Source organism: Cryptomeria japonica, chromosome 7 (assembly GCF_030272615.1).
Source record: "Cryptomeria japonica chromosome 7, Sugi_1.0, whole genome shotgun sequence".
NCBI lineage: Eukaryota > Viridiplantae > Streptophyta > Pinopsida > Cupressales > Cupressaceae > Cryptomeria > Cryptomeria japonica.
Window position 1 is genome coordinate 299973517 of NC_081411.1, and position 15721 is coordinate 299989237.

General features: G+C 35.5%; 1 protein-coding gene across 1 annotated transcript in view; it reads left to right on the top strand.

The window, feature by feature from the left end:
- Positions 1-1200: 1200 nt before the first annotated feature.
- LOC131076370 (S-locus-specific glycoprotein S6-like) overlaps positions 1201-15721 on the top strand; it is a 41106-nt gene continuing 26585 nt past the window's right edge. Inside the window, exons 1-3 of the mRNA XM_058013512.1 lie at positions 1201-1488; positions 1577-1751; positions 1924-2276. Coding sequence (XP_057869495.1) covers positions 1201-1488; positions 1577-1751; positions 1924-2276 — 816 coding nt within the window. The remainder of the gene's footprint in view (positions 1489-1576; positions 1752-1923; positions 2277-15721) is intronic.

Here is a 15721-nt window from a genome sequence, read left to right on the forward strand (position 1 = left end):
TGGACCAGTTGTAAGATATAGATAATCCAAAGAAAAGCATTGGAAAATAAGGCCAGATATCACATTAACAAAGGAGAGAGCTCAACCATTGTATTTATAAACTCAAACGAGAAATTTTTTTATACAGACCCCCACAATTGGGTGGAAGATGGTGGAGGTAGACTGATCACTATAGTGAGAGTAAGAACTTCCAATGACAAATATTGTCATGACACCTTTTCTGTATCATGTTTTGTTATATTGCCTACAATCTATATTTTGGGTTGTCAATGTATGGATCAGGCATGCTACAATAGTCTGTAGGTTTATAAAATGCAAGATAATATTGATGAAGTACAAGATAATACAGATGTGTCACTATTTTTTATATTACAATGATATAAACAGATGTATAGGCTGTAGCATTTATAGACTGATAAGAAGCCCTGCGTGGATATCTTATTATTTATATGATTTTTTTTTTAATATTTTTATGACAACCATATACAGTCATGACTTTTAGACATACTGTTGTATGTATGTTTACACTCTTATCTTTAATATAATAAAATAAAAACAAATCACTAATTAATCTTTTATAACTTTTCAACATACCTATTACACCAAAATTACTGTTATTAATAAATCATTCAATAAGATTGCTTTCACGTTTATAACTAGGGATATGTCTGGCTTTCGTCCGGGACAAAAAAAACACTGGATTTACATAAAAACAAAAAATTTCGTTTAGATGATTGAAATCAGTTTCATCTCCATGGAACCATTTGGATGAAATTCTCATCACGTCTATTACTGATAATAATATGTCGGGACAAAAGACTTGACTTCCCCCACGCGTTCTGGTTACACTTGACTTACCTCCCCGTTCCCATGCGTTTCCTTTGTCATTGATTGAGAACCAGATGGCGTGGAGCTCACGCTATCTTCAAGCTTATAACAGTCAAACTCCGCGTATGGCGGAGTGGGATCATTTATTTGTTTTATTTACGGTTTAGATATTCTCCACGTAGAATATTTGTAAATATTGCGAGGATGAAAATGGACACTATGGAATTGTAGAAAAAACAAGTTCTGCACACATTTCCTTTGAATCCACGACACTACTTCTCCCATGTTCATGTCTATTTAAAGTACAAAAATAGTAATACATATGCTATAGCTATTGAAATTGTGATGAAGTGTTTTGTCCTAGCAGTTACTATGATTTTTGCAGTGAATAATTGCTGTTCGTTAGCACTAGGTGGTGGAGATTACCTTGTACTGGGGGAGTCGCTCGTTGGAAATCAGAGCATAATATCAAAGAATGGCATGTTTGAACTGGGATTTTTCAGTCCAAGAGGAACGAATAATTGGTACATTGGCATCTGGTACGCACAAATTTATCCACAGGTCATAGTTTGGGTAGCTAACAGAGATAATCCTATCAGAAGCATGCTCGGCGTTCTGAAATTTTCAAGCGACGGTCATCTCAGATTGCTTGATGGGCCGGTCGGTGTGGCGGACTGATCTTGCTGTGAAAGGATTGCGGGGAATAATAACAAACTCTGCTAATTTCATTATCCTGGGTCACGGCCAGAACAATTCTGAGATTGTTTGGGAGAGCTTCGCGCATTCGACAGATACATGGTTACCTGGAATGAAGCTGTGGAAAGGGATGAAGCTAACTTCATGGAAGAGTTATGTGGATCCTACAAGTGGGCTCTTCTCTGTAGGAATGGACATGTCTCCAGGAAAGACAACAGATGCTGATGGTCTATAACAATAGTGTTCTATATTGTTCCAGTGGAGAGTGGACTGGTAATTGCTTTGCCAACGTGCCGGAGGGTAATGCTCCTAAGATATTCGAAATGTAGTGTGTGAGGATTTCTCCTTCAAAAATATACTTTAGTTTTTGGATATTCCAGCATGGGCCTACCTTGACAGGGTGTATCTCTGTAGATGAGAAGGGTGAAATAAAATATTGGGACTTGATGGATGATGGGACTTGGAATCAGGGATGGTCGACATACCAAGGTCAATGCAGTGGGTATGATATCTATGGGGCAAATGGATTGTGCAATATTGCAAATGATGTGTGTAGTTGTATTAAGGGTTTCAAGCCCAAGCGTGACACTAAAGGTTGGTGGTCAAGTGGGTGTTCTCGGCGAAGGCTTCTGCAATGCTCTGTCATAGAGAGCACAACTGACGGCTTCTTGGAATCCAAGAACCAAAACTTGCCCGAAGAAGAATCTATCTCATACAAGAAGAAGTCAACAATGCAAATTTGGGGTTTCCAAGTTTTTTATTATATTAATCTATATCAACCCCTAATTCAATGGATACCATAAATAAATAACGAATAAAGTTTTAAATCTGACAACTTTATCAACTAGTTGAGCCCAAAGTTCTAAATTTAATACCATCTACCCCTGAATTTCCCAAGCAATCAGCAATAACATTATGCTCTCTGAAAATGCGATTAAAGACTACTGCTTCAAAGGAATTAACCACCTCCAATACTTTACCAAGCAAAGAATTGAGCCCCCAATTTGGGGTGTAGCCCGCCCTCAACACATTGATAATAAGTATAGATTCTCCTTCAATTTATAAATGCTTTATGTTTAACTCTCTCCATAGAAGGACCCTTTTCATAAGAGCTTTAAGTTTTACTATATTATTAGTATTTTCTTGTAGTTGCTTTGCCAACATTTCTATAATTGAGCCAATCTAGGCATGACCTATACAACTAGCTCGAGATACCAAGACTAGCTCAAGATACCAAGACTACCTTGAGAGGCCCATCAAAGTTTAATTTAGGCAAACATAATTTAGGGGGTCTCAAAACACAATTTGCTCTTTTTAAAAGATTTACTTAATCTCCATTGGCAACAAAGGGGGGAATCTTGAGTCCGAACCATTTCCTTCTAATGGAGCCATCCCAATTTGAAAATTGGACTTCCTTTTTTAACTGACCTATAATTTTTCTGTTCATCACTTCTATAATGGCAACTTCTACTTTATTGATGAGCGAATCCCAAATCATCTTTTTCCCTTGCAAAATTCTTTGGTTCATTTCTTTCCATAATTCCCATAGGATTATTGAGGGAGAAATGATCCACAAACCTCTATAAATGTACTTCTTATTCAAAATTGGCTAGCTTTTGAAGAGAGAAATGATATCATTAGGAAGAGCAGTGATCCATCCTAATTTGGCGCATAACTAACATCAATAATTTTGAGCAAAGGGGTATCCTAAAAGAATATAATTCTATGTTTCCTCATTTTGTTCACAAAGAGAACATCTAGAAGGTCCGTCAAAAACTATTCTCTTGTACCATTCCACAATTAAAATTCTCCCTTAAAAGGTAGCCCAAGAGAATGTCCCTTCTTTTGGTAGACATAACCCATTCTAGCATAATTGAATGGGGATCTTAGTTTTGATGTAATGTTGTTTATTGACAATGGCTTTGTATCCATCCTTGGAAGAGTAATTCCTTGAGTTATCTCCTACCCAAACCAAATTATCTTGACTATTCCTGAAATTCAATATTTTGTTATTTAAAATATCCTTTAATTGAGATAAATCTTCCCGTGGAAGGGAAAAGTGGTCAAATTTTTTCCATTTCCAACCCAAGGAATAACTGTTGTCAAAATCATTATATTCCCTAATAGAGGACCCCCATTCTCTTTCAAAATAATCTTTGATCAGGGTAGTTTCCATTAGGTTAGATACAATTGGGAATGCTCCGCAAGAATCAAACCAGAAAGAAGCACTTCTCCCATCAGAAATGTCCGAAGAAAGCTACTCTGAAATTAGATCTCTATATTTTAGAATGAATTTTCATACCCTTGAACCTTTCGGTAGATTAGAGACTCTAAATATACCAATAGGATTGAAGTCTTCTAATTATTTACCTTGAAGAAGTTAGAACCATTTGACGTTTTGTTCCTTAAACATTTTCCATACCAATTTGGCTTCGAGAGCTTTGTTTTGCCATAAATGATTTCTCAACCATAAACCACCTACTTCTTTGGGTTTATAGATTTTATCCCGTGAAATCATATCCATCCTCTTGCTTTCAATGAGCCCTTGCTAAAATAATTTTCTCATTTTCTAAATGAGTTTTAGATTAGCACCAACCAAGAGCGGGAGACATGACATCTACACGAGGGCTTTACTTAGTGAACGTGGGTTATATCACTTGCATTCATGGTATACTAAATAATCACCCTAGTTTCAAAAAATATTTCACTAACCTCCTTTTTTTCCACCCCCTACCAATACACAACCTGAATTAAAAGCCCCCCTATTTGCACAAAATATTGTATTTTTTCATAGCTTGAATTAAAACCCCCCTATTTTCACCGATGGGCAATATATTGCACCCTCATTTTTAGGATATTAAATCCCCCAATATGAACATACACAGTATGATATTGCCTATTTAGTGAAGCCCCCATATATATTGGTAGAGAATAGAAGACTATCGTTAAATGAGTAGTTCTTCTTGCCCATGATAACCATTTTCCTTTCCATGATGCCATATTCTTATTAATATTCTCTCCACATTTATTCTAAAGCTTATTTGATCTTGTCCCTTTCTCTAGAGGAAGGCCAAGATAGGAGCAAGTTAGTTGACCAAGTTTGAAACCAAGGGTATTTAGGATCATTCATTCCTTAGGGGGGTCAATATAAAAAGTAAAGATTTTAGATTTTTCTTGATTAACCACTTGGTCTAATGCTTGAGAGTATTTGTGAAGTATTTTATTTAAATGAGAAACTTCCCTAGCCTCACCAACACCAAAGCATAATATCATTAGAAAATTGTTGATGTGTTATGGGTTGCATTGAATTAGTAATTCTAATCCCTTTTATAAAAATAGACTCTTGGGCTTTGCAGATGCTTCTGCCTAAATATTCAACCATAATGATGAAAAGAAAGAGACAAATTGGGTCACATTATATGATACCTCTAGAAGAATCAAAGAAATCTTTAGGAGTCCCATTAATTAGAACCAAAACTCTTGGAGTGGAGATACAAAAAATGATTATATTTATCTAGTGTTTGGAGAAGCCAAAAACTTCAATGCATTTGTAGAGAAATCTTTAGTCAACTTTATCATAAGCTATCTTTATGTCTAGTTTTACAATCATACTCAGTTGTTTATAATTTTGAATAGAATGAATGGCTTCTTGAGCTATGATTATGTTGTCCATCTAGAGGAATTGATTATGTGTTGCATTGATATCAACATTAGCTGTTTTGGATGCTTTAACGACACCCTTCTCATCCCAAGTGGATGTTTGGTTTCTAGTTTGATATGATTTGGCAGGCTTTGGTATGTTTGGGTTATGGAATTAGCTTATTCATGCTACTCATATTCATGTTTAGTCAGTTTATTTTGGATTTGGTGATCAGATGCTATCCTATTTGATAAGAATCTTGGTTTGTTGTTCCGGAGAGGGTTTCACCAATAGAGCTTTAATGAAGATCTTTAATTAATTGCATAAGTGGTGTTGGTGTGGCTCCTGGTATGGAGTCAGGATGTTGATGGTGATCATGTTCGAGACTTGGCAGATTGAGATCATTTATTTAGCGTGTATGGAACAAAATTGGGTCCTAGTGTATCTAGGCTATGGATCGACTTAATGTAATGTGTGGAATGGACCTCTTGATGTGTTTTTGGGATGTCTTATGGGTTGGATATTATTTGTTTGGTCTAAGGCTGACATGTTTATAATTATGTAATTGTTTTATTGTTTGGTGACCGATCTTATTGTTTATGGTCGAGGGTTTGTATATATATGATGTAAGATCTCATTGTAGATCATGTGTGAGGATGTATTGAGTGAATAATGTAATAATCATTTAGGAAGACGATTTGGTCGACCATTGGTGATTGAGTTGGGTTTATGTTAGAGGATTTAGTTCTTCGGCCCTGAGCTAAACCAGAAGAGTATTCAGGCATAGGAGATGCTATCTTTGCAATTCATTCATTTCTCTGGATTGTAGTATGGATTTCTATGCAGTTAGTGAGACTCTTTTTGTGATGAGAAGTGCACTATAGACTATTGGCCTTCCTGCAAGTGCAAGCTCCTCAATTCTAATTCAAATACTTACTGCAGAAGTATTATCTAACTATGGGTAGGCTTCCCACCGCGGTTTTTCCCTTCACCAAGTTTTCCACGTATAAATCTTGGTGTCATGTGGATGGTATTTATTCTCTGATTATTGTTTATTCTTAATTGTTTTATCTGCTATTTCAGTATTTGGTTTATGCATTCCAATATTGATCTTTTGGGTTATGGTTTTAAATTTTTAATTGCTAAATGTTTTGTTAATCTGTGACAACTAATTCACCCCCGCTCTCAGTTGTCTTTCGGTTATTTGAACTATCTAACAATTGGTATCAGAGCTCTGGTCCTCTCTACAAAAGCTTAACCACTTGAGGAAAATCCTATGGTGACTAATAGTTCAAGTTCATCTAGTTCATTTGGAGCTATCTTTCAAAGAGATATTCCTAGGCTTGATGGAACAAATTACAAAGTATGGAAAATTTAGATGGAGACTCATCTGAGATGCCTTGGTAAGGAGATTTGGGAGATCACACATAATGGTGTTACACCTCATAATTGTGCATCTAGCAATCCTCCTTGGACAAACTTAGATAAGGTGCTTGAGAATGATTGTAAAGAAAAATAAGCCCTCTTGTGTGCACTTTCTGATCAGCAAATAATGGGACTATTTGACAAATCATCTACAAAGACTATATGAGACAAGTTGAAGACTCTTAATGGAGGTGACCCTATTGTGAATATTGCATTCATGGAAAGAGTAAGGCCTACAAATGTTACAATAACTAGACTCATAGAATCATTGAGAGTGATGATGTTTGTGTGGATGAGTATCTTGAAGTCTCAGGGGAAACCAGTGTGGAGAGAAAGGATGAAGATCCTTGCATTTTGTTTTTGGAATGAGAACCTGTGAAATCTGAAACTGGTAAAGCAAATATTGATGAACCAGTTCAACCAGAACAAGTAGACTCAGCAAAAGAAGATGATAATGATCCTAAAGGTAATGATCATGTTATTCTGAGGTATGTGAGACTCAATCACAATCCTGACCAGATTATTGGAGATAAGGATGCAAGAGTTTCAACTAGAAGAAGAATTAGAGAAAATTCTTTCATGGTCTCCACTATTGAGCCTAGAATTGCTAAGGAAGCATTTGGAGACAATCATTGGGTCAAAGCTATGGAGGAGGAGCTTGATCAAATTGAGAAGAAAAATACATGGACCTTAGTACGCCAACTAGTGAACAAAAATGTGATAGGTACTAAGTGGGTTTTTAGGAACAAGCTGAATGATGATGGTGAAGTAGTTCGAAACAAAGATAGATTGGTTTGCAAAGGTTCTGTAGAAGAAGAAGGAGAAGATTATGGAGAGACTTTTTCACCTTTTGCTAGAATGAAAGGTGTCAGAACTTTACTAGCTTTTGCAGCTCATAAGGGATTCAAAGTATATCAAATGGATGTGAAATCTGTATCCTTGAATGGTATACTAGAAGAAGAAGTAAACATTGAGCAACCAAATGGTTATGTTTTGACTGAGAAGAAGGATATGGTATGTAAGTTGCACAAGGCATTATATGGATTAAAGAAAGCACTGAGAGAATGGTATGAAAGGCTTCATTCACACCCGATGAAAATAGGTATTTAAAGAACTAGTGAAGATAGCAACATATATCTCAAATCTGAAGGAGATAAGATACTGGTTAGTTAAGTGTTTCTGGATGATATCATATTTGGAAGCAATGATGACATGAGAAATGAATTTTCAAATGAAATCAAGAGTGAGTTTGAAATGTCTCTAGTGGGAGAGATAAAATTCTTCATAGTTTTGCAAATACAACAAATGAAGAGTGGCATTTTCATTACGCAGTCTAAGTATGTGAAAGAGGTGTTAAAGACATTTGGTATGAGTGACTATAAACCAGTTGGGATACCAATGGTTATAGGTTGTAACTTGTCTAAGGAAGATGATGCCACATTTGTTGATGAAAAAGAGTACAGGTCAATGATTGGAAAATTGCTTTATGTTGTTCTCAGCAGACCAGATATAGCTCATGCAGTTGGTCTAGTTGCTAGATTTCAGAAGAATCCTAAAGAAACACATTTGATATCAACCAAGAGGATTTTCAGATATTTGAAAGGCACTATTGACTATGGATTATGGTATCCATATGAAGGAAAATTTGACTTGAAGGTGTACACAGATGCACATTGGGCGGGTAATATTGATGATCGGAAAATCACAACCGATGGAGCATGCTTTCTAGGAGGAAGACTTGTTTCATGGAGTAGCAAGAAGCAGAGTTGTATTTCACAGTCTACCATTGTAGCTGAGTATGTTGCTTCTTATATGAACTGTACCTGGGCTATCTAGATGAGACACATTCTGGAAGGTTTCAAGATAAAGTTTATAGAAACTGTAAATATTTTATGTGAGAATACCAGTGCCATAAATATTTTAAAGAATCTCATTTTGCATGCACGAACCAAGCATATTGAATTGAAGTATAATTTCTTGATCAGGGAAAACGTGCAGAGTTAAGATGTGATCTTGGACCATGTTTCTACCAAGGAGCAGCTTGTAGATATCTTTACTCAACCTCTGCCTAAGACTAATTTTGAGTATCTTAGAAGTTAGCTAGGGGTTGTACCCCTTCAAGAGGTTAATTGAGCATGATGTAGATTACATCAGTCCTAGAGCTACTTGCAAAATTTTACAGCAAGATTGGTGTAGAAGTGGACTTAATCCATAGGGGGGCATCAAGTTGTAGGTTATGGATGTTGATCAGTGAGTTTGACATTGCATGTTTTATTTTCAATCTAGCATTGTTGTCAAAGGAGGAGAAAAACTATGTGATTTGTATGGTATTGATATTTGAATTGCCATCAATGCCAAAGGGGGAGATTGTTGGCATTTTCATGAAGATTGCATTAATGAAATATTATGTTGTCATTGATGTCAATTAACTGGTAATGGTGATGATATTGTTATGATGTTATTTAGTAACCAGTAGGAAGAGCTAGTGAAAGGGAATTGTAACCGATAGGTTAATTTTTTGAGTAAACCAGTATTGCTAAGTATTTGAGAGTTGAACCAGTAAACCCTACCTATTGATTTGATAAACACTAATCGATTAAGTTTGGAGAATTGGTTATATTAGTTTATGATCTGTTGAGCGTTAACAATTATGACACATATTCATATTGTATGAGGAGAGTTTCAAAGTGTTTATGGCGCATTGAGTTAATATTTTTCATTTTGGGAATGAGCAAGTATATTACATGTAATGCAAAGCATGTGATGAGTTGCTAAGTTTGATGAAGCAGCAATCAAGGAGCGGTCGAGGCTTTCTTGAATGATGTGCAGAGATTGTTACGTAATCCAATGGTCATACCTAAACTGACTTGTTTGTAATCTCTATGAGATTAGGTTTTTTTTGTGATACCAACCTAATTGATTTGTATTTAAGGTCGATGAGTTGTTTTGTTTAGTGAGTTGGCAAAGTTGTAATTGAATGTGTGGTTGCCAAATCAGATGATGTATCTGCAGTTTGAGTAAGAGAAGATAAGAGCATGAAAAGGATCTGAACAAGCAAGTTTAGTGCTATCCTAACAAATCATAAAACTCTTGTTGTTTTCTAATAGTTACAACAGTAAAATCCCCTAACCGAGTAGGCTCTAACAAGCTTCACTTTTCAAATCCTCTAACTAGGTGACCCATTAGTTTGGATTTTTAAATCCTTTACAAAGGTTACTCCTCATAGGGTATTGCTTCTAATAGGGCATTGTAGTCAATCTCTTAACTGGGTGGTCCCTAACAGGATCTTTTCTTAACAGGACTTTTAAAAAAAGCTTTAACAGGCTTGGCTCCTAACAGGGTGAACTTCAGAAGAGTTCAAATAGTTATTTTTGTGAGTCTCATCTCATCGTGGTTTTTCCCATTTGGGTTTCCACGTCAAAAATTATGTGTCAAGTGATGAATTTTTTTGTGGTTACATTTTTGTGATGGTTGAATTGCTTAACTACTTAATCCACTTTAATAAGTTATGTTAACATGCAGAAATCAGATATGAAGTTTTTACTGATATCAGAAAATGTATTTGGATGTTTGTAAGTTTCAAGTTGTTTACTATTAATCTGTTGTAACAATCAACCAGTTTTGAACCTGCTAGTTTATTTTGATAGTGATATTACATTTTAAGTTCAGTGGTTTAACTTGTTAGTTTGAAGTTTACTTTGAGAGGTTATTTCTGAGATAGGTGAATTTAATCAGTTTTTCTATCTACTGATTCACCCCCCCCTCTCAGTAGTTGAACGGATCCTTATTCTTTCATCATACCATCAACCTAAACTCCTTTTTTTCCACCCCCTCCCAATACACATCTCGAATTAAAAGCCCCCCTATTTGCACAAAATATTGTATTTTTAATAGCTCAAATTAAAACCCCCCCTATTTTCACCGATGGGCAATATATTGCACCCTCATTTTTAGGATATTAAACCCCCTAATATGAATGCACACGATTTGATATTGCCTATTTAGTGAAGCCCTCATGGAAATCTGATACATTGGTAGAGAAGAGAAGACTACCTTTAAATGAGTAGTTTTTCCTGCCCATGATAACCATTTGCCTTTCCATGATGTCATCTTCTTATTAATCTTGTCTCCAAATTTATTCCAAAGATTATTTGATCTTGTCCCTTTATCTAGAGGAAGGCTAAGATACGAGCAAGGTAGTTGACCAAGTCTAAATCCAAGGGTATTTGGATCATTCATTCTTTAGGGGGGTCAATATAAAAGGTAAAGATTTTAGATTTTTATTGATTAACCACTTGGCCTGATGCTTGAGAGTATTTGTGAAGTATTTAATTGAAATGAGCAGCTTATGTAGCCTCACCAACACCAAAAGCATAATATCATCAACCAATTGTTGATGTTTTATGGGTTGCATTGAATTAGTAATTCTAATGCCTTTTATAAAACCTAACTCTTGGGCTTTGCAAATGCTTCTGCCTAAATCTTTGACCATAATGATGAAAAGAAAGGGGGAAATTGGGTCACATTATATGATAACTCTAGAAGAATCAAAGAAACCTTTAGGATTCCCACTAATTAGAACCCAAACTCTTGGAGTGGAGATACAAAAAAATATTATATTTATCCAGTGTTTGGAGAAGCCAAAAGCTTCCATGCATTTGTAGAGAAATCTCTAGTCAACTTTATCATTAGCTATCTTTATGTCTAGTTTTACAATCATACTCAGTTGTTTATGATTTTGGATAGAATGGATGGCTTCTTGAGCTATGATTATGTTGGCCATCTGGAAGAATTGATTATGTGTTGCATTGATGTTTTGTCATTGATGTCAACACTAGCTATTTTGGATGCTTTACCGACACCCTTTTGGTCCTGGTAGGATGTTTGGTTTTTGGTTGGATATGATCCGGTATGCTTCGGCATGTCTGGGTTATGGAATTGGCTTATTCATGCTACTCATATTTATGTTTAGTTAGTTGGTTTTGGATTTGGTGATCAGATTCTATCCTATTTGCTAAGAAGCTTGGTTTGTGGTTTCGGCGAGGGTTTCACTGGCAAAGCTTTGATGAATTGGATAAGTGGTGTTGGTGTGGCTCCTGGTATGGATTCAGGATACTGGTGATGATCATGTTCGAGACTTGGCGGATTGAGATCATTGCTTTAGCATGTATGGATCAAAATTGGACCCAGTATATCTAGGTTATGGACGAACTTAATGTAACGTGTGGATTGGACCTCTTGATGTGTTTCTGGGATGTCTTATGGGTTGGATATTATTTGTTTGGTCTAAGGCCAACATGTTTTGTAATTATGTAATTGTTTTATTGTCTGGTGGCCGATCTTATTGTTTATGGTCAAGGGTCTGTAAATATTTGATGTAAGATCTCATTGTAGATCATGTGTGAGGATGTATTGAGTGAATAATGTAATAATCATTAAGGATGAGGATTTGGTCGATCATTGGTGATCGAGTTGGGTTTATGTAAGAGGATTTAGTCCTTCGATATTGAGCTTAACCGAAATGGTATTTAGGAATAGGAGCAGGGCTAACTTTAAGAAACCAGCCCTTGGGCAAAAGTGTAAAATCCTGGTGAATCAGACGTTATTTTTAGGGGGAAATTTTCATATTGATGGCGGAAAGTTTTTTCAAAATAGGAAAAAAAAAATTTGTATTGGCAATTTTTTTCTAGGGTATGAAAATTCAATAAAATTTTGGCGAATAATACCTTGTTCTATGGGGAAAATATATATTGTAGGAGGCAAATATTTTTCATTTAAAGGAACAAATATATAATTGTATGGGCAAAATTTTTAGTCTGAAGGAAAAATTATTTAAACGTATTGGCGATTTTTATCCACTCCTTGAAAATTATTTAATTTGTTTGGCTAATATTTTGTTGCTTATGGAAAAGTATAATTTTATTGGCGATTTCATGAATTTATTATTCATTGCCATTAATAGACAAGTCACATCACAACACATCAGTACATCACAACGAGTCCGGACTCTGCACGATGTATCGAAAAGCGCGACCTCTTTGACACGTGAAGGGTGACACGTACCTAAAATCCATCAATGATTTTAAATTGTTTGATGATTGTAGATCAATGGCTGAAGTTTTATTTCAGCCCTATTTCCTGAAGAGAACATATTTCACCAAAAAGTGCCTGGAATGGAATTGGAGTCAATAGACACGTATCAAATGTCACGATCGATAATGTTGGTCATTTAATATTTGTCTAGTGACTAACTATAATCCACTCTGTCCCCATGACTTCCAATGTGGTACTTGCCAACTTAGTACTAGTTTATAGCTATTTCCAATTTCACACCCTAGTGCATTTATGGGAAAGATTTGCAGAGATATATGAAAGATTTACAAAATTTTAAAGCAATTAATATGGTTGTAGAAGGAATTATTACAATCAAGAGCTTCATCTATTTATATACAATATTTTCTTCTGTCATCTTCAATTAGCCTTTTCCATTTGGTAGATAAATTGTCGGAGCTCACAGTATTTAATTTCTGCCTCTAGTTTAGGTCTATAGGTTCAGGTTGTTTAATTTGGTAATCTGATTTGTCAAGATGGACACTACTGTTTGCTTGAGAAGCATTTTTGTAGAGGACCAGAGGGCCTTTTTGGGCTCCATTAAAGACCCAACCCTCTAATCAGTCTGCAAGGAGGTTGGGATATGTTGGTATTTTGGATATGTTGATATGGTTTTGTCATTGATGTCAACACTTGTCAACACTTATCAGCACTTGGAGATTTGGTTATATTCACCGGCAAGATAGTGACTTATGTACAGTCACCGATATTTGGTTCACCGACACTTGGAATCACTTGGAGACTACTTTGTTATGTCAAAGACATTGTTTGGATACTTTGTATTGGTGATTTGTTCATTGGTCTATTTGAGTTTGCATATTTGCTATTACTGGCAAATAGGTCCAGGATATACACTGGCAGGTATATCTATTCTAGATTAGCACGACACATCATGGAGATGATTTGTTGTTATTGTAAATGCATTGAGCCGACATGATGCATCGGATATTTGTTTCATTTGTAATTAATTTTTATTGTAATATCTTTTTAGTGAGCCGACCTACTCAATTGGTCTTAGGTTATGGTATAAATGTAAGATCTCATTTGTGAGATTAATATAGGATTACGAAAAGGATTGTAATTCGGTATATGCAAAAATTAGCAGAGCTATACACACAGACATCATTCAAGATTGAAGGAAGGTTTGAAGAAGGCATATCAGAGCTAAACCAGTACTGAATCCAGAATATGAAGATGTTATTTTGAGCAGTACATTATCATTGGATTTAACCATCCAATTGTAGTTAGTGTGACTATCATTTTGTGTTTGAGTAGTGAGCTCTAGGCGCTTGGCATTTCTGCATGTGCAGACCCCATATTGTACACACTAACTATCTATAGTAGTATCATCTGATTGTGGGTAAGGTTTCCCACCGTGGTTTTTCCCCTTATAGGGTTTCCACATACAAATATTTGTGTTATGTGTTGTGGATATTATTGCCTTTCTGTTTCATGCATTAATCTTTACTGGTACTACAATTAACTGATAAATTGTCCACCGATATAAAGTTTGGTTTACTGGTATTAAGGATTAAGGTTTGGTTAAGTCAATTCTAGTTTGAATTTATTGGACAACTGATTCACCCTCCCCTCTCAGTTTTCTTTGGGACCTAACAATTGGTATCAAAGATTAGTCCTCTTTTTGTAGAAGTTTAACAGCTTGAGGAGGTCTAATGTCTTCAAACTATTTCAGGAAGGATAGTCCTAAACTTGATGGAACCAACTATGGCATATGGAAGATCAGGATGGAGACACATTTGAATTGCATTTGAAAAGACATATGAGAGGTTACAAAGAATGGTTATACTTCTCCTACTCAAGGTCAACCTACTCCACCAACTCTAGGCAAAGTTGAGGAAAATGATTGCAAAGCAAGAGAAGCACTTTTGAGCGCATTGTCAGATCAACAAATTATGGGATTATCAAATAGATCTACTACTAAAGCTATTTGGGACAAATTGGAAACATTGAATGAAGGTGATATCATAGTCAAAATTGCAAAACTTGAATCCTTCTGGGTCAGGTATGAAAATCTGAAAAGGGAAGACGATGAAAGGATTTTTGCTTTTATGGAAAGAGTAAATGAAATAGTTTTGGGTATAAAATGTTGTGGAGGAACCTTAAGTGAAGATGAATTTGTTTCAAAAGTTTTAAGAGAATTGCCACCGGCATACAAAATAAAAGTAACTGCTATAAATGAATTGAGAACAATGCCTAATACATCAGTAACTAGAGACACTTTGGTTGGAAAAATTTCAGCTTTTGAAATTGAAGAATTTGGTCCTGTTGCTACTATAAAGATAGATTTAGCTTTTAAGGCATCATCATTTGCTTCATCATTATCATTTGATAAATCTGATTGGAAATCCTTTTATGCAAGAGAACTTGAAGAAAGCAGGAGAGAAAATGAAGAACTTGAAGAACTTGAAGCACTATTTACAAGGAAAATGCCTAAAGGTCCAATTGGAAGTAAGTATGAAGGTAAAGCATCCTTTAAATGTTATAACTGCAATAAGATTGGTCATATGGCATCTAGGTGTCTTGATAGACATGCAAGATTGAAAGAAGAAGCTAGAAGAACATACAAACCTAACCCTGAATATCAGAGATACAAATTCAAGAAGAATAGAGACAAATCTTATTACCTTGCTGATGAAGGAGTCACTAATGATTCTGATGAGGATCTGGCAGACAATGGATGGGTTTTTGTTGCTATAACAAAAGATCAATCGACACCTACTATTCATCGGTAGAGTAGGCCCTGACAACTAGAATTGAAGATAAGGATGAATGGATAATTGATTCAGGATGTTGACATCATATGACTAGTAATAAAAGTAAATTCTTAACCTTTCAGGAATACAATGGAAGTCTAGTGAGATTTGGAGATGATAAAGCTTGTTTAATAAAAGGAAAAGGCACTATATCTTTTGATGGTAAGAACAATATTGATAATGTTTACTATGTTGAAGGTTTGAAGCATAATCTTTTGAGTGTTGGTCAATTAGTTGAAAAAGGATT